The sequence below is a fragment of the Bactrocera latifrons genome, unplaced genomic scaffold, assembly GCF_001853355.1.
Source record: "Bactrocera latifrons isolate USDA-ARS-PBARC rearing strain unplaced genomic scaffold, ASM185335v1 scaffold_41, whole genome shotgun sequence".
Taxonomy (NCBI): domain Eukaryota; kingdom Metazoa; phylum Arthropoda; class Insecta; order Diptera; family Tephritidae; genus Bactrocera; species Bactrocera latifrons.
Genome location: NW_017537057.1, coordinates 1,130,092 through 1,153,594, shown reverse-complemented (window position 1 = coordinate 1,153,594; position 23,503 = coordinate 1,130,092). Strand labels below are relative to the sequence as shown.

Genomic DNA, 23,503 nt, shown 5'->3' with positions numbered 1-23,503 from the left:
AAATAAGTGCTAGCTTATAAATTTGAATCTTAATCCATAATAGTAGAAATATCACTTAAAAGGTACTCATTCATATGTGTGCATACACAAACACACCCCAATACCAAACGTGTAGCAAAACACCGCCAACGTAAACAAAAGCAGCTGTTTGTGACAATACGCAAATCACGCATGCGTTAATTTTGTTGTTACGCGAAAGTCATGCGTGCCTTTTGACGGTAAAGGAATATTAACAGTTCGACGGACACAAACTGGTAGTTGCATTTGGAACGGTTACGTATTAATACCTTCGGAACAGTCGAAATTAGTGGAAAAGTGTACTTAAATGGGTGCAGGGTGAAACTCCAGCAGTAGGCTTTAAAAGATCTCAAAAAAAAAAAAAATAACAACTAAATTTAAAATAACAGCAAATATGTGAACAAATAGTTTAGCAATAGACAAAGTGCATTTAAAAAAGTGGGACTCATAGAAAGCAACCTCCAACTATTAAATATAATTATAATCCTTACACATTTCAGCATCTTTTCATTGAGCGACGAATATGGCCAAAAAGATCCCATTCAATGTTGTTTTCGCCTCCGGTGAGTACTACAAATTAACTGAGGAAGCGCTTGGTTAGCTTATTACGGTAAAAAAAAAGGTACGCATTTAATTGCTCAGCTTTTATGTGGAAAATTCCCTTAGATGAATTCCGCAATGCGTAATCATTTGGTTATGAGTATGGCAGCGTGTAGCTCGTAACTGGAGAAATCGATAAATCACGCCTTCCTGCCCCAACTGCCATTATTCAGGCTACAGCCAGCCAGCCGCTGCACTTATTTACACACAAAGAGTTTTTACGCCTTCATTTGGTACTTGATAATGCATTATTGCACTTCGCAATGATTTTATGCAACGATTTTTAAATTGTAATGCTTGAGATTAGCACATAGATGGCTATGTATATATGTACATATGTTTGTGCACTGGCTGTATTAATAATTATGCTCACTGGTTCAAGTCCTTACACTCGCAGAAATTTATTACTTTATCTATGAGACGCATTAACACTTCGCCACTGAAGTTCCGTGACACACAAACTTACATATGTACGTATGAGTATGTATGTCCATATGTATATACTCGTGCATGTAAGCACGTAAACATGTGTGTTGCAATTGCCATTTCATTTGTAGTCTTGTATGTGCACACCTGGCGCTTGTCTTGCACCTGGACATTTGTATCCTTAGTAATCGTGCTGCGTAAATAATTTAGCTGGTCTTTGTGTGCTCCGGTTAGTACTTTTACTGTGCAGACATTTTGATTAGGTATTATGACAGTTCGATCCATTCAGAAATGCACCTACATACGTAATGTACATACATATGTAATATATAAATAAATTAGTAATTTTATTACAGAAAGCGAGCCTTAGGTCAACATTTAAGTTTTAATTAGCTCAATGCCAACGATCAAAAGCAAGATCTTGTATGGAAAACTTTTTTATTTGAAAATAAATCGTAATGGAATTTGATGTGAACTATTGTCTAAGGTAACAGTACAATTTACGAAAAAATTGCTTAGATCCGACCACTATAGCATTTAGCTGCCATACAAATAAGTTGTTATATGGCAAGGTAACCTCATGAAATTAGGCATCGATTATTGTAAAATGTAGCCCTTTAATCTCCGAGCAATTTGTTCGCTCTCGCTACTTCCATAAACATCAGTTTTGATCGATAAAACATTTTGCAAATAACACACCAAGTCCTCAACATAATAAATATTAACTATTTCCTACCTCCTATGAAATGGGAATTTTATTGCCTTTCCGACGGCCCCTTCCGTTACATGAACGTTGCACTTAGTGGTAAATTAAATAAAATGTATAAAATAATATGTCACACATAACGGTAATAAATGTAAGTGCTTTAGGTAGCGGCAGACATGCAATCGAGCACCACTTGTCCGCCTAACGATGCTTGATATATGCACCTACATAGTTGGCAATTAGTGGGCTAGGTTATTGTTTGGTCGCCTGCTGTGCGGTGGCTGCCTTGCTTGCCCATTTGTGTTCGATTGAAAGCGCGACCAAAGCAAAGCACTCTCGTCAAAGCACACGTGCTTGTGTGTATGTGTGTGTCGAAAGTATTTGCATTTATTTTGATTACTATCTACAAAAACACGTGTATTTCCATATACTAATACAGGAATGTGTGTGATTTTTTGTGGTAGCCTCATAATAAAAAAATTGAAATGCAGGCTCAAATTGACCGCTTAATGCACTCTTTAACGTAATGATGTAATAAGATAATATTTTAATTTTTAATTGAAAACATTAAGCTGGCATTAGCCGTTATTAACATCCCATTTGTTGGCGATTCATTGTTCACAGTAATTGTGTGTGGGGCGTAGCATACTTCTTGGCGTGAATGCACAGTCACTGCTGTAGGCAACCGTACAAGGCCGCTGAGTTGCGCTCAAGGCCTTCCATTGTGGATTTGTAAATGCATTTCGTTGAGTATGCATGCTGCAATCAGCAATGTTGGCACAACTTGTATATGTTTTTTTCTTTTCATTTCATTTGTGGATTGTTGCAGTTAATCAAGATTTTTTACTCCGCCCAAATTATGATGGGTCTTCATAGTTTAAGAATTTATACATTTTCTAACAAAGATCACTCCTTTTCAGGTTGGGTCAAGCCTTCATATACACCATTAACTGGAGCAAGCTTGTCATAAATATTTGTTGGTCGATTTTTAGTCTAAATGAAAATAATATTCAAATATATCGCCCAACTTTTTATACCGCAATCGTGATTTGCGTAAAAAATTGTCAAAAAAAAAAAAAAGTACAGTTATCTCGTTTATGTGCACGCGGCAAAAACGAAACTGCATAGTATAGTGTATATGAAGAAGTTAGTTTGGCACTTAAAGCCCATATATTTGTAATGCCTCTGCTCGCACTCGCCACTCCCTTTCTATCCACTCCGCGACCACAAATGCCAACTTTTCATATCGCAGATGACTACTTGTGTGCACACACAGCGCATTTGATGCCGAAAATGCCGCAAAATATGCAATAAAACTGCGCTTTAATTTTGCACTTAGAAATGCTCTATATATTGCTATATTTTTATATGAATGCGTGTGACTCTTTATACAGATTTCCCTTGAAGCCGCTTGTTTACGCCTCAAATCATGCAGCAGACAGCTTTTTAAACCGAAACTGCTGCAGCAGTTGCGGCGCTTTGCTTTTTTAACATTTTCTGCACACACACACACAGACACACATAGTCTAAATCGTTATTTTACCGTTAGTTTTTTTTATAGAATAGTTATATCATTGAATTCATCTATGTATGTGCATAACGGTCCGTTGAGCGGAAATCTTGTATTGCTCTGCAAGAGTTCATTGTCTGTGCCTACAATCAGGAGTTTCCTGCCTGCATTGAAGGAAATGTTATGGTATGTAATATATAATTATTTGAAAAAATGTGCATACTATATGCATTTATACTAGTTTGTCGCAGATATTTTGAAATGAAAGGAGCATTTTTGCGTAGAGAAAGTGCAGCGATCTCTTTTATCGTTTTTATCGTTTGCATGTAATGTGTATTTGACAAGTCTGCCTGGAGGTAGGCCAAGTTTTTCTCAGCGGTGATTTCGACTAACGTTTGTTTATAAAATCATATATACAAGCAGCTTGCATGCAGAAATTCATTTGTAATAAACAGTTCCTTCACCTTCGTGGCAACTTTTACTAGCGCTACATAAATTTAAGGTGGTTTCGATTTATAAGAGACGATTATTGTAGAAAAAACTTGTTTGTCGATGCGACAGAGAATGTATAATAATTCCTTTATGTTCTCTCAAAAAAGTAGATATCGAATCGAAGTTATCAGAAACCTTTTACTTCAAACTGACCTCATCGATAATAACAAAAGTCTCACTTGGACAGCTTAGAACTTACATAGGTCTGTTGTGATATCTAAAACACCTATATAATACTTGTACATATAACTTACATATTGACAAAGCGCTTAAGGCTTATCACAAATTTGTTGGGAGGGCTGATGGTTGGTACCCGCTTTATCTTCTGGTTCGCCGAAGGTAAGACTGTCAGGCAATAGCTGGGCAATAGAAAATAGTGATTGGATGCTTCCACCTCAGCCCCCCAAACAACCTTGACAACTAGCGTCGTCAATATTTTTAACCTAACCGCATGAATGCCTGCTAAGATTGGGGGAGAGCTCCGTACAGAAAAGTCCACGTACGATCCATACATGAAAAGCTCATTGCGTCTGTGGTTGTTGTCGTTATTGTAACGGGTACCTAAACATCGTTAGGATGGTAAGGGTTAGATAAGTTGTCGTTGACGTCATTCATCGGTAGGCCCAGTTAACGTGCTGTTTCGACGGACGAAAGAGAGAAGGGTGTCGGATGAGTGGAGTAACCAGGGCATGCAAAGAGGGGGCCAGTGTCATGCCTGGACTCATTGCACGCTGAACATTCATTAGACATGTCGCGGTCTATTTTGGATAAGTAGCAGCGAAGCTGCGCAAGGGTCACTCTCGGTTCTCGTGGCAACTCCAGGTCTTCGTCTGCAATGGGTGGTGGTTTGACTCTAAGTACGCCATTGACTGGAAGGGAGTCGGTGAAGGTGTTGATGGCTCTACTCTGAATGGCGGTCAGTACTTTTCGGAAGTTAGGTGCGTCCGAAGTCTGGTCGGCGTATTGTTTGATGTCGTCGACGTAGTTAAGGAATGACCTCTTGATGCTCCTAAAAGGCGGTTCCAATCCAAGCAAGTGGCTGTAGGGATGTTTTTTGCGAAAACTGGAGTGCAGGTACTGCTTACTGCTTGGGGAGGAGTTCATTTTTCTTTTTAACTGGGAGTATACGGACCTCACTATGCAGGTGTTCCATGGGAGACATCAAAATGCATCCTGCCATAGTTCGGAGTGCGGTGTTCCGGCAAGTTTGGAGGTTCCTCGTCTGCGTGATCCAAGTTTCCAGGCATGCACTGACCCCCTGAAGCCTTAGAGAGCAGTTCTTCACACTCTGTTCATATAGAATTAATATAAAGATTTTCGACCAAGGCTGCCATTAAATATAAGCGTTTATTAATCACCATAATTTTAACTTATTTGTATAGTTATTGGCAAGGCTGAATAACGGAAGTAAAATTAATTAAAGAACAACAAATTTACTAATTACCGTCAAATAAACTATGACTTAAGCATACTGAGTACCAGCAAGTGGGTAAATACTTATAAATGCTGTTTCCGATATCTAAGTTTACCTAAGAAGGAACGCATCGGCGCAATCATGGTGAAGATATACACCAAAACCGTCGCCAAACTTAAGACTACAATAAATTCCGGATCCATATATTTATAAGTGAACTTTGTGCGGTAGCCAAGGAAGATGGCCAACATGCCCAGCGTAAAGGCGACCATGCCAGATAAATTGTGTCTGAATTTCAACACTGCCGGTGGATGCGATTTCTGTATGAACTTTGGTTGAAAATAAGTGGCGGTGCCGCCGATAAGATTCACGAAGCAGAGCAATGTGGCAGCAAGACCTGGAAATTGCAAAGGATTCGTGGAATGTTTACTTCTCCGTGGCGCTATTGAGCAGTTATTTTGTGTATGTGTGTGTGTTGGTCGCTTATTAGTTGCAACCTTGACTTGACTTACCTATTTTGCCATGCCACGTGGTGAAGTGCACTTCCGTCTGCGAGATTTTACCAATGGAGCCCAGCAGAGCCATCGCACCGCCCAACAATTGTATGACACCGTGAATTTTTGATTTAGTACGGTGAGTGAAACGATTCGTTACGAAGTTGATTGGATAATGTGACATCAGCGCTTCGGCCATCAGGACATGGTACTATTTTTATGGTTGTGTAAAATATTTATGTAAGAAGGGTTGGAAGTGTTAGTAAAAGCTATTTAAAAATTTAGTTTTTTTTGAGCTTAATCTTTTTAATACATTGTTAGATGGTTTTTAAAAGTTTTTACGCTTTCTCATTAATTAATTTTTGTTTTACTTTTACATCTGCAGTAGTAGTGTAGATGTTACATGGATAGTAAATAGTACTTAAGACTGCCATGAAAATAATTGAAGGCCTTTGCATTAAAATGTCAGATGTGTGTATATTAGACTTAATAAACCTATCGTCCATTGAATGCTTGTTAAAGCTCTTTTACATACCCATTTAACAAAAAAAAGTTCTCAAACTCAAAGTAATGCCCTCTTTTCTAAAGCTTCCCCCAAAATTAGGTAGTATGAGTAGTGCTTATTATTGTTCTCTTCCAAAGAAACGAGGACCACTGATCCAGTAAACAAAATTCATTAGTTTTGCATTGAATTGAACGTTTAATCTAGAATTATAGGGTAGTCGAAAAGTATTTTCGTATTTCTAATCAAACTTCAACTTTTTTTTATATTTATATTCGAACTTTAATGAACCAATTATGTACCATTTTGATCGACCACTTTTTTTCAACTTTTCGCTTGAGACATTATTCCATCAGTGATAAATTCTTTTGATTTCTCGGCTAAAACCTTCGACAAGTAATTTTCACAGGCTTCTCTTGAAGCTAGCTTTACTCTTAAGGGCGTTCTGCATGACCGAAACAAATGGTAGTCCGCGATGGTGCAAGGCCACGGCTATATGGTGGATGCATCAAAACTTCCCAGCCAAACTATTCCAGTTATTGCCCAGTCATCAAAGCTGAGTGTGGTCTAGCGTTTTTCTGATGGAAGATCAGTTTTGGTCGTTTTTTTTCGATTGCTTGCTTCAGCCTCATCAGTTGTTGACAGTAATATGTAGAATCAGGCTGGAGCAGCTCATAGTGGATGATCCCTTTCCAATGCTACCAAACACTCAGCATAACCTTTCGAGGCGTCAATCCTGGCTTGAACCATGATCTTTTTCGTACATTATTGTCGTATTTCCACTTATCCACTTATATTCCATTATATCCACTTTTCGTCTCCTGTTACCATTCGCTTCAGAATGGTTCGATTTCATTTCGTTTCAGAATGAAAAGAATTGTAGATATTATACAAAAAATTCGAAATATAGCGAATTTCTTCATTATTTTCACTCATTTTTGAACAGCTGTAACTTTTTCTCAACTTCCCGAATTCAATTTTTGTTTTGGCTAACTGAAGCTTAAAATCTCACCTTTCCAACACTATATGGTATGACACAATGTGATTGGTAGATACATACGACTGCAACGACATCTATTGACAAATTACGAAAAGACTTTTTTGACTACCCAATAGGTGCGGCAAAAATTAAATTGCGTGCGATTAGATGTTACGGTATGTAATCTTAAAAATTATTCAAATTGTCAGCCGCCGATATACACCTGTGTGCGATAAGGATGTAATACAAATTTTATGAGCCCTTCAATAAAAATGCAACAGCATTTGGAATGAGTAGACACAAATTTGTTAACACACTTACGTATTTGCACAGCTACATACATACAGAGTGTAAACAACTGTCAAGAGACAACTCAAATAGGTATACCACATGCCTTACTCAATTAATCTCTATCATAAATACTAAAAGTCAATAACTTGATAAGATATGCATGCTTAGAACCGTTTTTCAAATGTCTGGTTAGTAGTCATCTGCCAGTTAACTTCCGGTTAACTTAATCAATACTCCTTTTCTTCGGTAAAGAGCATTGAGAAAACGGCGCTAAGAAGCTATACGAAGTCGAACGTTAGCGCACTTTGACCTGCTTTAAAATGAATATCACAAAAGTTAACTGATAACTACTACAGTGCGTCTGTAATAAAAACTGCCGTCAATCTATAAAATCTTGATGGCACCTACATACCCCAATGACGGTTAGAAAGGCATGCATTGCGGTGTCTTGGAAGTTTAGACTGCGTCCCAAGACTGTGAAGTAGAGGCCAACTAGTGCGATTAAAATGTGATTGATAGTGTTGAGGAGACTTTGCAACTGCAGCCAAATCGAGTGGAACGCGCTTCCCGACGCTTTAGTTTTTGCAGTCATTTTAGACTTTTATGTTTCACAAATGCGTAAAAAAATTCACTTTATGCTAGCACTTTTAAGTAAAAAAGTTAATTCATCAAAATTAATTTGTCGTGTCAAATATTTGTTTTTCGTCAGCAGTTTACTATAGTTAATTCTGATGTGATCTGTGTTTTGAGTGTAACTAACGTGTCTCTTGCGAAATGTCTAAGTATATTCAATCTACACTTGTGCTTGCCTACTGCTCAGCTGATTGGATGTAGGGTAAAGTGGTGGAGCACGCAAAGGGTTGGGTATATTATCAAGAGCGCCAGAGCGAATAAAACTAAAAAACCCACGTCAAAGCATAATGCATGCCTACCCTATAGGGAGAGCGTGAACTGGTGTAAAATGAACTAGTAAGAGCATTGATTAAATTTGTGGCCTTTAGCAAGTAAGAAAAGACCGATAAGTTCACTGTAGCACTAATATTTAATTTCCTTTTTATTTGGTCTCAGTTATGGGCTATTAAGCAAACGTCAGTTGCTAATACTGTATGCGTTGTGGCAAAAAATTAACGGTATTGTAAAGAAAACGCAAAATATTTAATTATCAACAATATTTTTTTGTTTTGGATGTCTTTCAGCTCCTTCAGCGAGTTTTGTTTTATTTCGATCGACTGAAAACGCGTTTCACGGAGCGACAATTTCAGTTTGGGAAACAAGAAAAAAGCACACGTATCCACGAAATCTGGTTCATCGATGGTAATTATTACCTTATTGGCACTAAATGCGTTCCATACCCAAAATAGCCACCAAAACCTTTCGAACGGGCTCGTGAGAGATGTCGAGCTCATTTGTCATCGTCTTAATACTTGCCTGATGGTTTTCAGCTACCATATCCTTCACTTTTTTAATATTTTCATCAGTTTAAGATCTCCCGACCATATATTTAGGCTTTGTAGATCAGCCATAGGCTTGTGTTTTTGAAGCACCGTAAGCCTTTTTAATGATACTTTATACGAAATTTAGTTAGATATACATATTTATCCATTGTAAAAATCACAACGTACTACTGGGGTGCACCGACTATCGATCTGAAATTTTTCACTCGTAATTTTCTGCTCCAAAAAGCTGATGATTTGTCAGAATAGCAAAATCGGACCTCTATATTATATAGCTGATATACAAATTGAACGATCGGATTCAAGTGCTTGTATGGAAAACTAGTTCATTTCACGAGATATGTGCATCAAATTTGGTATAGGCTATTGTCCCAAGTGTATTATATTAATAGCTTAACTTAAATTTTTTTCTCGCTTTCTTTTACGTTCTTATTGCTCGAGGTTTCACACATGCCTAGACACCGCATTGTCATGTGTCGAAGTTGACGCAAGTTAGGAAAATTCTTTGAGCACCATTCACTTGGCAGTGGGCAGGAACGATTTATGTACATATGATTCAAGCAGCTGACGATTTCCGGTCTTAGACCAAGTATCCTCTGGGTAGCCGAAGAACATCCGTTTGAAGGAGAGCTGTGAAAGAGAGTGAGTAGGCGAGCTATTTCTCCTAAAGGTTGTGCGCTGGGACCCGCCATTTTTTGAGTTCACACTTCGGATCTTTATATAAACCTTTCCTGTTGTTTGCTTCTGCGTCGATACAGAAATTAATTAAATTAATGGTGTGGCACTTCTCTTTGTACCATATTTCTTGCTGGGGTTAACTATGTATGTATATGTATGAATTAATGCCGGCATTCAAAGTGTGAGCTTACGGGTTGCCAACTCTTGCTATTTGAGTTTAATTGGTTTCACTTTCTGTTTCAGAAGTATAGTCAAATATTTGAATAATATAATGTGGCATGTCAAGGGGACATATTTGAACAAAGTCTTGATACAAAAATGTTGAAAAATCAGCCGTTAAGACCTCACCTCCCTTGGTGTCTCACAAAAAAAGTGTTCTCACCGTGGAAAGCATAACTTATTATTGGTTCATCTGAAATTAAAAAACTAAACATATTCCATTAATATATACATAAATCTCGTTTTTGAACAAAGTAAAAAAAAAAAAAAATTAAAATCTTAATTTTTTCTCAGACTTTCTATAAAAAATTTAATTTTTTCGCCATTTATTTAAAACTAATAAGTTGTAATGAAATAAAAAAAATCCTAATAATGGTATTTTAAAGATGTGTACGCAATTTGAACAAATTCAGAAACTACAATATTACTCGGATCAACTTGAAAATTAGGACAATATTTTAAAGGTATTGTAGAATTTAATAAGACAAGCAAAATAATCGATTTTTTGAAATTTTCAAATCCACCTAACTCCTTAAAGCTATAAAAAACACCAATTCTGAATGATGATTTTTTCAAAATGCATAGTACTAATACCTTTTCTCGAGAATACTTTGCAAATTCTTTAAAATGTTGTACTCATCTTTAAATTTTTAAAGTTGGAACTAAAAAAAAAATAAAAATTTTGTATTGTCACATTTTTTGGGTTATTACTTCCCTAATTTGGAAACTTGCTTACTCAAACGTACGTGGCATCTCTGCTTTGAGAACAGGCAAAAAAATGCACAGACACATCTACATATGCTATTATATTTATGTTACTCGGTCTCGAAAACTCTTCTCCTCTGCTTTTATGACTTTGTTTTATTCTTGCTGTGTACATATGTACATATGCCTCAACACGTTTATGTTTGCCTGTTTATTTTGTTGTTTTTCGTTGAGCTTATGTCAGTCCCAATTATTGAGTTACTCAATTTACGGATAAGGCGCTCAGCCAGAGAACTTAAGATGTTTATACATTCTCTGGTTGAGCAACTCAAAATATCTACGTACATATATATATATGTAAATATATATACATATGTATATCGAAATGTATAATAAAGGGTGTTATCAATTTAATTATGGAAATGAGTCGCAAAAAAGCAACTGACGGTGCATAATTAATTCGACAGCGATTTTATGAAAAAATGTGCAGCCTTCAGAGTTTATTTATTAATAGTCAATAATATGTTGGAGGGCACTTTTACTACTTTAAATTAAAAGGAACCACATATACACGCTAAACGCCTAAAACTATGGAAATATTCCAACTATTTTCCATTCCCCTTTCTCTTGTAGATGAAGATCCCGCCTTTCCTGCTAGCGAACTCAACACACATGGTCCGACTGTGCATGGTTGGCGTAGTGCTCCCGGTAACACCATCACACCACACGATATCGTACTGCGTTTCCACCGACCAGCGAAGATATGTCGAATACAAATATTAGCGCATCAGTTCCATATTCGTAAGTTATTCTATGCTAAAATAATTTTAATAAAAAATTCAACTCCACATACTCCTTTTAATTCTTCCAATCAGCTGAGAAAGTTGAGCTATGGCTGCACTACTCGCCGAAGGGCATACCGAGCACACCATCCTCACAGTGCTTCGATTTCCTCGGCTTTGTCGCACTCTCCGACAACGCGGCCACCAATTACAAGTCACGTGAACTGCAAAGCGTGTCGGTGAATCCGCGACGCGGTACACATCTGAAGTTACGCCTCAGCGGCGCACATCGCAACGACTACAATCCGGACGAACAAGTTGCCCTGATTGCGGTCAACGTTTTGGGCGAAGAGTTGAATAGGAATGTTACCGTCGCAGCAGCAGAAAGTGCTGCGCAAGTAGAGAACGCCGGCGGCAATGGCAACGGCGCTGCTGCTGTGAGCAATGAGCAAAGCAATACCGATGTAGTCGCTCCGACTGGGTCTGCTGCTGAGCCAGCTTTGATTTCCATATGCGATGATTTGCTTTTTTCCATGTATGTCGAGGAGTCCATTGCGGAGATTATACGCGAAATGGAGGAGAAGAAATTGCAGGCGGTCGGCGCAGAACGTTTTGAGTATGCGCGCAAGTTGAAATTATGTATGACAGCGTTGCGCACGGCCGGTGAGCGTTTGGGCCGTTACGCGCTGGCTAAACGTCAGGCGGTGCAACAGGAGGATTTCACTACCGCTAAGCTGCGGAAAGAGCAAATAGAAATGTATAAGTCGGTGGTGTTAAAACACCTGTTGGTCAATGATTTACTGGAAGCGAACGGCTTAAATGCTTCTAATGATTTAGCCAGCGAAGTGTATGCCAGCAAACCGATATTGCCACCTGCGCCGAGTCTGCAAGACGTCGCACAAGCGCTAGCCGAAGCGCACTACCAAACAAGCACAATGAGCCCGAAGAGCGTACAAGACGATCGTTCCTCCCTGGATGGTTGTAGTTCGAGCGGCGGCGGTGGTTGTAGTGGTACTACCAATTCCGCATCAGCTGGTATAGCACAAACTCATGCAAATGATACTCTCTCACTTTCATCAAATGCGAATCTGCGGAAGTCACACGACGACATACCCGTCTCGCCCAAGTTGGGGAAAGGACGTAGTCCCAGTCGGCATAGTTCGCCCATGTCCAGTCGTCAAGGTTCATTGCGCCGTAGAAACAAAAGTGCGCCTCGAAATTCCTATGAAGATTATGAAGAGCGCGCTGTTCCGGCGTTGAGACAGTAAGTTTAACAGTGTTCTAGTGTGTGGTTGTTAAAAGTAAAGAATTTATTTTAGAGTATTGTAGTGGTAGATTACGGAAGTACTCAACTCACATTAATGATAAGACAACCTACCTTGGACTGTGAATACTATATATAGATTAGTTTCGAGGTCCAAAGTGTGTCTGAAATATTGGTCAGCAAATATTTGTCGAGGGAATTACCTTTTTCGCAAAGATTTATTAATAATTGTATAATATAGGAACAATTAGATATTGTAAATGAAAGAATAAAGTCTTTTCCAGTATACATCATAAAAAAGGAGTCTAAATTCTTTTAAAAGTGGTAACATTGTCAAACTTGCCCGCCTTCTGTCCGGCTCGAATTGACGATTATTCCTAAGAAATTATCCAAGTCCGAGTGTCTGTAACTGCAGAACAGCACTAATTCGATCCTTTGTCTAAATTTTTTACAAACAAATCCCCGTATCATCTCATAATTTGTAGTTCATAGAAAATTTTATGCATGATGCTTATTTGATTAAAACTCATTCGATTCATTAGTATATCACTTAGAGTTAGATACCTACAAATAAACATTCCCCATAGTAAAAAAGTTACCCCATAGTCCAACTCGCTGTCGGACATTTTATATATAGGGTTTGTCCGGAAAGTAATAGGACTGTGCCGATTTAAAAAATGCGTCGAAGCAACGCTGCCAGCGCGATTTCCAAGTAATGAAAGGATCACGGAATGGAATAGTATTGAGAGCCGAGGTGCATGCTGCTTGGATCCCCTTTGTCGTCTCAACATGCTTGCTTTTCATCGGGCTTTTTAGGCAAGGAAACAAAAAATTTCGATGGGTCACAGTTGGGATGCCGGCCTTGGTTAGGTAGCTGTTCACAAGGAAGGCGGTGTGAGCCGGGGCGTTATCGTGGTGCAACTTCCAATCGGCTGCTATATCTTGTCGGACCTGATTGACCCTTCATTTTCGTCTCTTGAGGACTTCCACGTAAAACATTTTCGGCTTTCCCCACTCACAGAAACACGTCGCGCCAAAATGTTTGTCCTGACTCTCCAGGTGTTCGGAGACAACTGACCAGCCGCTCGCTCGTTAGCTAGGAACGCCCTCTACCGAATTCAGTCGGTCCGCGCAGCTCTGAATTATAGTCGTGGCGGAAGAAAATCAGTCCTTTTACTTTCCAGACAAACCCTGTATTTTATTACGTAATAATAGTTTTGTACATATGTATATTGTAGCGTCGTATAAATTATTCTCTAGCGACCTCATAAACATTTCGGTGTACTTTTAGTTGATTTCTGTTCTTTCTTCTTCCTTTCTTTTTATATAAAAATTGTGCATATTCTGTATGAAAAAAAAAAATCCTATATCGGTGTTTGTTGCAATGTACCCATCATATGTATTTGCATTACACTCTCGTACGGTAGTTCAAATACTAATGAATTTTTAAGGGAATGTCAAGGTACTGCTCTACTGGAGGCCGATCCCAATCGCGGACGTTCGCGCTTAAACGATCGCGAACGTCGTCAGGCTGCACTGCCGATACTCGTGTTCGGCAATGATATGGTAAGGACCACATAATAGAATACTTAATTTAAATACCATAACAAAAGAATATCGGTCTCTCTTTTGCAGGTTGAACAATTCTATTCGCGTCAATTTCAGGATCGCGAGGATGGTTTGATTAGTTTGCGTAACTTTCTAAAGGGCGTGGATGCCGAACAGTCGAATACACATGCAAACAATTCGGGCAGCGAGAGTACGGCCGGTCCTAACAAGGTGGCGCGCAGTGCTGCGCTTCTACTCCACCGCGCCGTACGCGACGCTGTCTACTCGGTGTTCAGTCAAGCCACCGAAACTGTACGCGTGCTCTTTCTTGAATATGTGCCTAGACGTGTGTCACAAAGTGAAGTGGCACGTTGCGTCGACCGTTTGCTGCCCGAACTCTTAGCCAAGTCTGGTGATCCATCAGCGCGTATCCACACTTTGGCCCAACACACCATACTTAGTATTGCCGCTTGTCCAGAGGTAATCGAGCAGCATCTGGTGGCGCCAGCGCTTTCACGTAGCGTTAGTTCGGGCACACATCCACGGTTGGCGCTTAGTCGCATGCAAATGCTGGAGCAATTGGTACTCAGTCAAGGCATCGGCACCGATAAGCATAGCGGTTTAACCTGTCGTGCACTTTCCGAGTGCGGTTGCTCGGGTATACATCATCCCGCTGAGCCGGTGCGTAAGGTGGCCGAACGTATTTTATTGCTGGTATATAAAGTGAATCCACGTCTAGTGCGTAAGCAGCTACCACCGGACGATGACATAACCAGACGCAATCTGCTCTATCGTCAATTGTTCACCGAATTTGATAAGTTGGATTTGGAGCGTAAGAAAGAAATGCTAGAAGCAAATAAATACTCCGCACACAATAACAGTGATCCAATAACACCACCACCAAACCGTGGACGCAATGATTTGGAGCACTTGCAGCAAGCCACGGGCAGCGCTGGCGGTAGTAGCTGCGGTGGTGGTCCTGGTAGTGGTAGCGACAGCCGTAGCAGTCCTTATGGTTATATGTATAGCACAAAATCACCGGATCTGCAGTCCAGTCCGATGCGTCGCTCTGAGACGCGCATACTGAAAAGTAAAAGCGGTCATGCGCTGGGCGGCACGAATGGTTACGCGAGTGGTAGCAGTGGCGGAGGTAACGGAGTAAGTAGTGGCAGTACCGGCGGTCTGATAGGCACATTTTCTAACTGCAATGGCAAGCAGCAATACAATGAGCAACTAAAGCGTTCGATGATATCTGCTAGCAACTCTAGAAAAGGATCAAATTCGAACTCGAATTCGGAATCATTGGAAGACCCACCCGATTTGATGTGAGTATTATATAATAAAGATGATATGAACAGGAATGTATAGTGAGAGGCCCCTTGGAGTGCCGTTAAACGAGTATATCTAGAATATAGAACCTATAGATCTTCTGTAAGTATTACGATAAGTCTGTGGTATGATGCATATAGTTTTTCGAACAAGAGTCTCAATTACATATTTATAAAACCACGACACTTCGAGGGTTAAAAAATGGTTTAAGTAAAAATAACCATTACCCTGGATATCTCTTGTAGTATAAATATAGAATTCCTTCAAACTATATGCAATGGCTTTTTTACCCTTTCAGCCACTGCCCGTTTTGCGATTGGTGCTGTAGTAGCAGCGATCAGTCTCAATTGGATCGACACTACTGGAAGTCCTGTCCTTTCCTAACCAAGTGCCCTCAATGCAGCCAAGTACTGGAAGTGGCGGCCTTAAATTATCATCTCACAAGTATGTACTGAAAAACTGTCGAAGCCTGCTCCAAGCTGTCACTCAATGTACTTTTATTTATATGTTATATAGAGGAATGCGAGGCCAAGGATAGCTATGTGATGTGTGACCGCTGCACCGAGTCGGTGCACAAACAGTTGTATGACTTGCATCAAATGGAAGACTATTGCCGCGGTATGCTAGCATTGTGTGAAATTTCAAATTTGTATAGTAGTGAAATATGTTTGGATGTATGTATATTTTATAGAATTGAAGACAGGTGCTGCGCGTTGTCCACTGTGCCACGATGATGTACATCTGCCACTGGATGGTGGCTGGAAGTTACACTTACTTAGCTCTACAGGTTGTCCCGGCAACACTAGACGCCGTGCAAAAAAATCAAACTAACTTTAATGTTTAGCGAATTTTAGTAATAACAAACACATACATACTATGTAGATTACATGAAGTTTAGAAAGCGAATTATTAACTACTCTTTACTGGAAGAGTTGTAGTGCTGACTGCACAATTAAACACACACAAAAACAAAAACAATTTCAAAAGGGTAGGCAACAAAAAAAAAAAAAATTAACAAAGGATAATTTCGAAATTTCGCTTTCAAAGGGATGTACTGAAAGCCTTCATTCATCGGATTTAATAATCGTTAAATGAATTTTGTTATAACTACGCGAAATAAGTGTTTATACCCATACAGGCGCAACTGAGAACGTGTACATAAATATATACGTAAACTTATATTAGGGATTTGTGCAAAGTATGTTAAAAATAATTCTCGAAAGCGTAAAAGACGTTTTTAAAACAACTAAAAAGTTAATTATAACCGCTTTAGTAAGAATGCATATACATACATATTCTATTTGTACAATTTGCAGTTACTTAATGCGTTTTATAATCGAATTTAAACAATGTGTTTTCATAAATCAATATGTATGTATATACCCATAGTATAGTATAGAAAATCCTTTTAATTAAATTATTGTTAATTTATAAAAATATTTTTAAAAATAAGTTTGTTCTGCTTAGTTAAAATGGTAATTGTATTCCTAAGTTGTTAACTTTTATACTAACACAAATTTATATTTTGCTTTTTAAGTGAAACCTATCGAATTTTATAATAAGTTTTATATTGCGTCCAAATGATTAAAAAAACCATCCAAAAAACTACACTACAAAAATACATAAAGCGAAACCTTATACGAATTCAATTTATAGCTTTTAGCTACACAAAACCGATGAAAACATCAATAAAGTATTCATTGAATAAATAAATAAAAATTAATAATTGCTGTTTTATTGCGCACGAAGTATGATATACATTTGTTATAAATTTATTACTAGTTGATTAATTTTTATAATAAATTGCATACATTAGCCATGCGTTGTACCGTAGGCTCAATAAAAATTATTGCTAGAGATATATAGCATGCCAAATATTTAGCATACTAAACCAAATACAGTTACAAAAGCACTGTTCTTGCTATGCTCTTCGTTATTTTGACAGCACTCAAGCGGCATTTGCTCTCTCCACTCAGTTGATTTTAAGCGAAGTGTCAAAAATCGCCGCGTTGCTTGCTGCAGAAAAAAATTGTTTTCCACTCATTTGTTCACGGGTTTTGCGGGCGATCGTGTTCTCGTGTGTTGTATTTTTTTGTGAATTGCACGATTTCGATTTCGCGGTGGGGTATATTACGTACGCATTTTTCTTTTTAATTAGATGAATAAAATTGCCAATAAATCCGGTTTTTTATAACACGAAAACAACTTTGAATTGTGCTAGAGAACGTCTGAATGTAATTCTAAATAATATCGATTAAGAACAAGTGAAATATTGTCGATTTAGATTAGAGAAAAAGCCAACATTCACTACATTGGTTTATGTGTGTGAGCGTTGTATTGTTGCGCTAACCCCTCGTACCTGCTGCTGATTAGCCATCCTCGACGGATTTGTACGCATCTTTACGAACTGCTTGATTATTCCAAGCCACCAATTATTTGTGTGTGTGCGCAAACACAGCTTGTAACAGCAACAATATAAATGGGACGTGTGTTTATAGCTATTCGCAGACATTCCTTTTAATTGAATTTGCTTCAGTTTGAAATTCGTCTCTAATATAGTGCAGATTATATGAATTAACTGAAGCACTAAACGGTTCCGTCAGAGACGTACATCAGAAATACTCTTTTGTAGAGCCTTCCCAGCTTTTTGACCGTGCTGGGACAGATTTGTCCAGCTGTAGTACGTTAGCGAATCATATTTCCCAATCCCAAATCAAGATGACGTTACAAGAGTTATTGAATTACAAATACCTCACAAAGGAACAACTAAATGGCTTTGACAACTACAAAGTAGGTGCCTAACATAACAAATATTGTTGAAATATAAATAATAATTAAATAAATAATTACAGTACAGCGCGCGTGATACCTCACCCCTGAGCGTATATGTAATGCATCCATTCTGGAATTGGACTGTCAAAGTAAGTTGAAATAGCAATAGAAAACCTGTTCAGAACCTTATAAAGAAACTAGCTTAATTGAAATCTGTTATCGCTCAATTTGCGAAAAAATTTAAAAATTTACAAAACTCGATATTCGTCGGTATTGAAAAACAAAAATCAATTTATTAAAGAAACAACTATGGCAGAGGGCAAAGAGTGGCGCGGTAATTAACTGGCGTTAGGAAAATCAATAATCATAAACAAACCGCTTGGCGGACAAAAGCCGTATGTACACAGCTCAATGTCATGTGATTAGAAATTATAATTATAGTGGGAAAGGTGTACTATAACAATACGTTTCAATAAAGAAAGAAAAATAAATTATGCACTTTTAGCTTTAAGTGTATGGATAAATGCTATTAATTCTGTAGGAACACGTAAACAAAATGTTCTTCTAAGTAGATATGTAAACACTACTTCTACTACATTCTTAATATATAATATTAAGTTAATACTAAATTAATGTTTGAGTTTGTAAGAACATGTAATGATTGATACAAAAATAACTGTTTTCATCTTCTTACTATCATTTGCAGTTCTTTCCCCGTTGGCTGGCACCCAACGTTATGACCTTTCTTGGCTTCCTTTGTACGGTTTTAAATCTGTTGCTTCTATCATATTATGATTGGAATTTTTACGCCAGTTCTGGCTTACCGAATACTACTCCCATACCGTCTTGGGTGTGGCTGTGCTGTGCTGTAAATATATTCTTGGCCTACACATTAGACGGCATTGATGGGAAACAAGCACGCCGCATTGGTTTATCTGGCCCGCTGGGTGAACTCTTCGACCACGGTCTCGACTCGTATACTGCAGTGCTGATACCTACATGTCTGTATAGCATTTTTGGACGCAGTTTCGAGTACTCTGTGGCGCCTGTACGCATGTACTACGTATGCTGGATGGTGTTCTTCAATTTTTATGTTTCTCACTGGGAAAAGTATAACACAGGTGTTCTGTATTTACCGTGGGGTTACGATTTGAGCATGTGGGGTTCAACAGCTATGTACCTGTTGACATGGTGGTTCGGCTATCAATTTTGGCAACACACACTACCCATGGGTGTCAAGCTCGGACATTTGATGGAGTTCGTTTTGCACATCAGCGCAATGGCCAATACACCGATGGTGATAATTAATGTGTACAAGTAAGCCATATGTCGTATATATTTTTTGTTTGTATGTTGGTTAACGTATTTTGTGCATTTTATAGCTCATACGTGCAGCGTACGGGCAAAATGCGTTGTTTCAGTGAAGCAATGCGTCCATTATGGCCACTTTTGGTATTCCTTGTTATAATGCTGCTGTGGCCTTTCATCTCGCCGAATGATATCATGGAGAAAGATCCACGTATTATGTTTTTGCTGAGTGGGACAATATTCTCGAATATCAGTGTAAGTATGGGAACAAAATAGTGACGAAGTGTTAAAAATGTTAGCTGAGGCAGTGACGCAGAGTTGTTCCGCTTGAGGCGATTACTTGTTTAGACTCAAATAATTTATATAAAATTCTCGATGATTCATAAATATTTAATTAGTGTTGTATGCGCTAACTTATGATTCGTACAGTTGAAACGTTTACTATTGATTTGTAAAGCCTCAAAATATATATATGTTTTGCATTGCAGTAATACCTTTATCTTATCACAACAATGATAGCAAACACAAATCATGGCAAGTATTTCAAGTGAGCGTAGTAATCGCACACAATACCCTTTCCTTTCAATACGATAGTTCAATATTTTAAACTGTTTCAACCGGTAAATGTGAAATCAAAAATCTAATCTTAAAATACGCGACCTAAATGACACAACAAAATAAGACGTGCTCAATTCCTTGTTTAAATAGTTATATGTGCTCCATTCAGGTAGTGTATATGGACATTTAAATTGCAAATATTTTAAGTTTTATAATAATTGCACGTTTTGTATTAGTTTTGAAATTGCTGATATGTTATCTGCTTCGCGTTGCGACGCTTTAATATTTGTTGAGTCTATTTGAAGTGACTGCTTGTCATATGTTCATTACAAACTAATACAACTGAGTTCATAAAGTAAGCAATTCAAATTAAAACAAAAAAACGTTAATCTCGGCTGCAAAGCTATAATACCCTTCTCAATATTCTAATTAGGCAATAATCCATGACACAGTTTGTAATAATATCTTCTTAAAAATTTTTCTATGACAGCGCTTCACGTTAATCATTTATATGTATAAATTTTATAGGGCATCCGACATGTCCAACTGAGTTACAAACATCGCGGCAAACTATATAAATATTGTCAACTAAAATGCAAAATAACGTAACATCACTTTTCATAAGTTTACAGCGAAGGAAAAACGTTATAATAAAAACCATTCATATTTCAAACAAAGCTATAGTTTTGGTTATAAAATGGTTATGTTTTGGTTATCATACACTTATATTGAAACAAAATTTGAGTTTGTGTTACAAAATGTTACATTTTTTGATGATGCGTTGTTTTACATATTAGTTGACGATATAATTATTACCTGTTCAGGGTATAAATATGTATATATACAATAATATTGAATCATAAATACTGCAGTGCGTTAATTATGGCTTATCTCGTTAACTAGATGACTAAACGAATGATGGAATTTTTTGTTGTAATAGCATTGAAAATGTATATATAACACTTAAGGATAATATTTTTTTTTTGCTACTTTTCAAACCAAACTGATAAGTTCACCATTTGGGCACTTCACAAAATCGATCTTACGTATGTATGTAGGTCGTTAGCAATCTATATTTTAATAATACACATACGTATACGTATGTATAGTAGCAAAATTTCATTTCATTAAATTTTTTCTCTTCTCACCCCCCTTAGTGCCGGCTGATTGTGGCGCAAATGTCGAATACGCGTTGTGATGTGTTTCATTATATGATGCCAATATTCGTGGTCTTCGTGGGCATTGGCTTATGGATACCGCTACTCGAGCGTCTAATGCTCTATGTTCTATTCGTCGCCACCACACTAACACACTGGCATTACGGCACAAATGTGGTGAATGAAATGTGCGAGCATTTCAATCGCATTTGCTTTAGCGTGAATAGGCGAGAACCAGCTGTTCGAAATGCCCAAGATGTACATCTGCGCGACATGGAGAAAACCGACTAAACAATGCAACCAAACCAAAAACAAAGACAAGTGTGCTTATGCAAATGCAAAAATAAATCATTTGAAGTTAGGCAAAAACAAAAGTAACAGGAGGCTCGATACAAACGTTTACCCTTTACTTAATAATTTACCGATAAGAAAGTGTTTTCAAAGCAAGTTTAGCTTTATTGATTGGTCTCGGTAAAGTGCAAGTATGTACATATGTACATTGAAATATATTAATATATATTTTTGCTACATAGCGCTCTCTCGTATTTTTGTGCATTTCCAAACCGTGCAATGAATTCGTGCTAAAACGTGATCTTGAAAAATTTGTCACTAAATAATATGTTTTTGAATACGGCAATGCCATTTATTGTCAATAAAATAAAGATAGTATAGAAGTAGGAGATTTGATGCTAAAAAGCTTGAAGTGAAGTGATTATTTATTACGCAACTGTAATAAAAAGCGTATAATTAATAATTGTAAACAGCCATATAATGTAAACTATTTATTCTAATTCATTATTTCTGTGCGCTCTCGTGCTTATGCGCTGTCGAAGTGAAGTCGGCGCCCAAAATAACCTTTTTACAAAATTTAAAAATTTAATTATATGCCATTGCGCTTTAATTATGTAGCCATTTGTTTTCTTTTTATTTTCTTATTGCTTTCCGCAATATTTTTCGCTCACTTGGCACCGCACATCACTTGCATTATTTCTTCGTTAATTCTTCGCCTCATTTTGCATCACCTTAAGTAACTTATAAGTTTATAGTATTTATTTTGTGTATTATTTTATTGCTAACAAAGTAATTTATTTAAATGAAGTTATCAATTGTTTACCAATAACCGCTTAGACCTCGTAATATTTTTATTTATATAAAAATTAATTTAACGCAAACTTCATAAATTTTATTTTTATAAAACTAAAAGAAATATACATACATGTATACTTATGTATATAGAAAAGTGAAATGTGAATATGTCATGTGTTCGTGAAAATTTTGAACTCGAGCTTTATGATGCATGTTTTAGTTTAGATTTTAGTTAGTTAAAATTAGCTACTTCCGAAAATTGTGTATGTGTGCATAGACGAAACATACGTATGTCTTCTAAAATACAATATAAATAAATAAACTGTATGTTTAAGTAAAACTAGTGTTTTAGACTGAATAAAGCTGTGCGCAACTTTAATGGCGTATAACAAGACATTGAAACTACAAGATATTAAAACTAGGTAAATTTTGGTCAAATATTTAATTCAAATTTCTAAATCGGAAAACTAATTTTTAGTGCGCTGTGCATTACAATTAATTAATTTATTAATTTAACATTTTATTTGTTTAAGTTGATTTGTGTATAAAATTAAATAGAAATACAAAAATATTTTTGTGAGAAAAAGTTTCTACTTCCAAATAAATTAGACAGAAAAAATTAAAAAAATATTAAAATAATTTAAAAATATTAAAGCAATAAAAAAATATTTTCAATATTCAGATATTTTAAATTTTCTAGAAAGGCGGTCATGAGACGCGCTTTTTAACATTTGAAACTTTGTAACATGCAGTGCAAATCCATAAACTCTTTACTAAATGCAATATTGTAACTAAATAAATAGCGAAGACAAACCACAGACAGACACATTGTAATTTAAAAAGACATACCACATAGCTTAATTTCGTTCGGTAACTAGTGTTGAAATGTTAATTATTTATGCAGTATATATGTATACATATGTACACACTATACCTACATATGTATATGTATACTTTTATTTATATATTGTATATAAAAATGTACATGTACAAAAATTAATGAGATTAAAGAAACATACATTGCTGATACAAATGCGTAGTGGTTTGTTATTAATTTCTGCAAAATTGTTGGTCAGAGGTTGGAGAGGAGTTCTGAGGCTATCATTTTAAGCCACTTTTCAGTGGTCAGTAGGAAGTAGCAGTTTGAAGACATCAAAATATGAAACAGCTGCTCTACAAAAATCGTACTTGTAATTATATTAATAATTAAC

At 37.1% G+C, this 23,503-nt stretch overlaps 3 protein-coding genes across 6 annotated transcripts; 2 read left to right on the top strand and 1 right to left on the bottom strand.

Annotated features, from left to right (window-relative positions):
- The first annotated feature begins 273 nt into the window (after window positions 1–273).
- LOC108972639 (centrosomal protein of 104 kDa) lies at window positions 274–16,753 on the top strand. 4 transcript variants are annotated; one of them, XM_018939316.1, is made up of 9 exons: window positions 274–456; window positions 519–581; window positions 11,122–11,289; window positions 11,364–12,534; window positions 13,962–14,100; window positions 14,170–15,407; window positions 15,710–15,855; window positions 15,928–16,029; window positions 16,103–16,753. In XM_018939316.1, the coding sequence occupies exons 2-9, from the start codon at window positions 542–544 to the stop codon at window positions 16,240–16,242; spliced, it is 3,144 nt and encodes a 1,047-aa protein (XP_018794861.1). In that variant the 5' UTR covers window positions 274–456; window positions 519–541; the 3' UTR covers window positions 16,243–16,753. The 4 variants fall into 4 exon arrangements, with proteins under 4 accessions (XP_018794861.1, XP_018794860.1, XP_018794862.1 ...); XM_018939315.1 differs by having other exon boundaries at window positions 274–581; XM_018939317.1 differs by lacking the exons at window positions 274–456; window positions 519–581 and having other exon boundaries at window positions 11,078–11,289; window positions 13,986–14,100.
- Window positions 5,088–8,182, bottom strand: LOC108972640 (cytochrome b561 domain-containing protein 2). Its single transcript, XM_018939318.1, has 3 exons — window positions 7,845–8,182; window positions 5,679–5,871; window positions 5,088–5,563 (listed from the first exon to the last, which is right to left on the bottom strand). The coding sequence occupies exons 1-3, from the start codon at window positions 8,022–8,024 to the stop codon at window positions 5,250–5,252; spliced, it is 687 nt and encodes a 228-aa protein (XP_018794863.1). The 5' UTR covers window positions 8,025–8,182; the 3' UTR covers window positions 5,088–5,249.
- A 1,376-nt stretch (window positions 16,754–18,129) lies between the features above and the next one.
- On the top strand, window positions 18,130–22,686 carry LOC108972638 (ethanolaminephosphotransferase 1). The gene is made up of 5 exons (XM_018939312.1): window positions 18,130–18,201; window positions 18,264–18,332; window positions 18,890–19,500; window positions 19,566–19,746; window positions 21,207–22,686. Exons 1-5 carry the CDS (start codon window positions 18,130–18,132, stop codon window positions 21,495–21,497), a joined length of 1,224 nt encoding a protein of 407 aa, XP_018794857.1. The 3' UTR covers window positions 21,498–22,686.
- The last annotated feature ends 817 nt before the right edge of the window (window positions 22,687–23,503 follow it).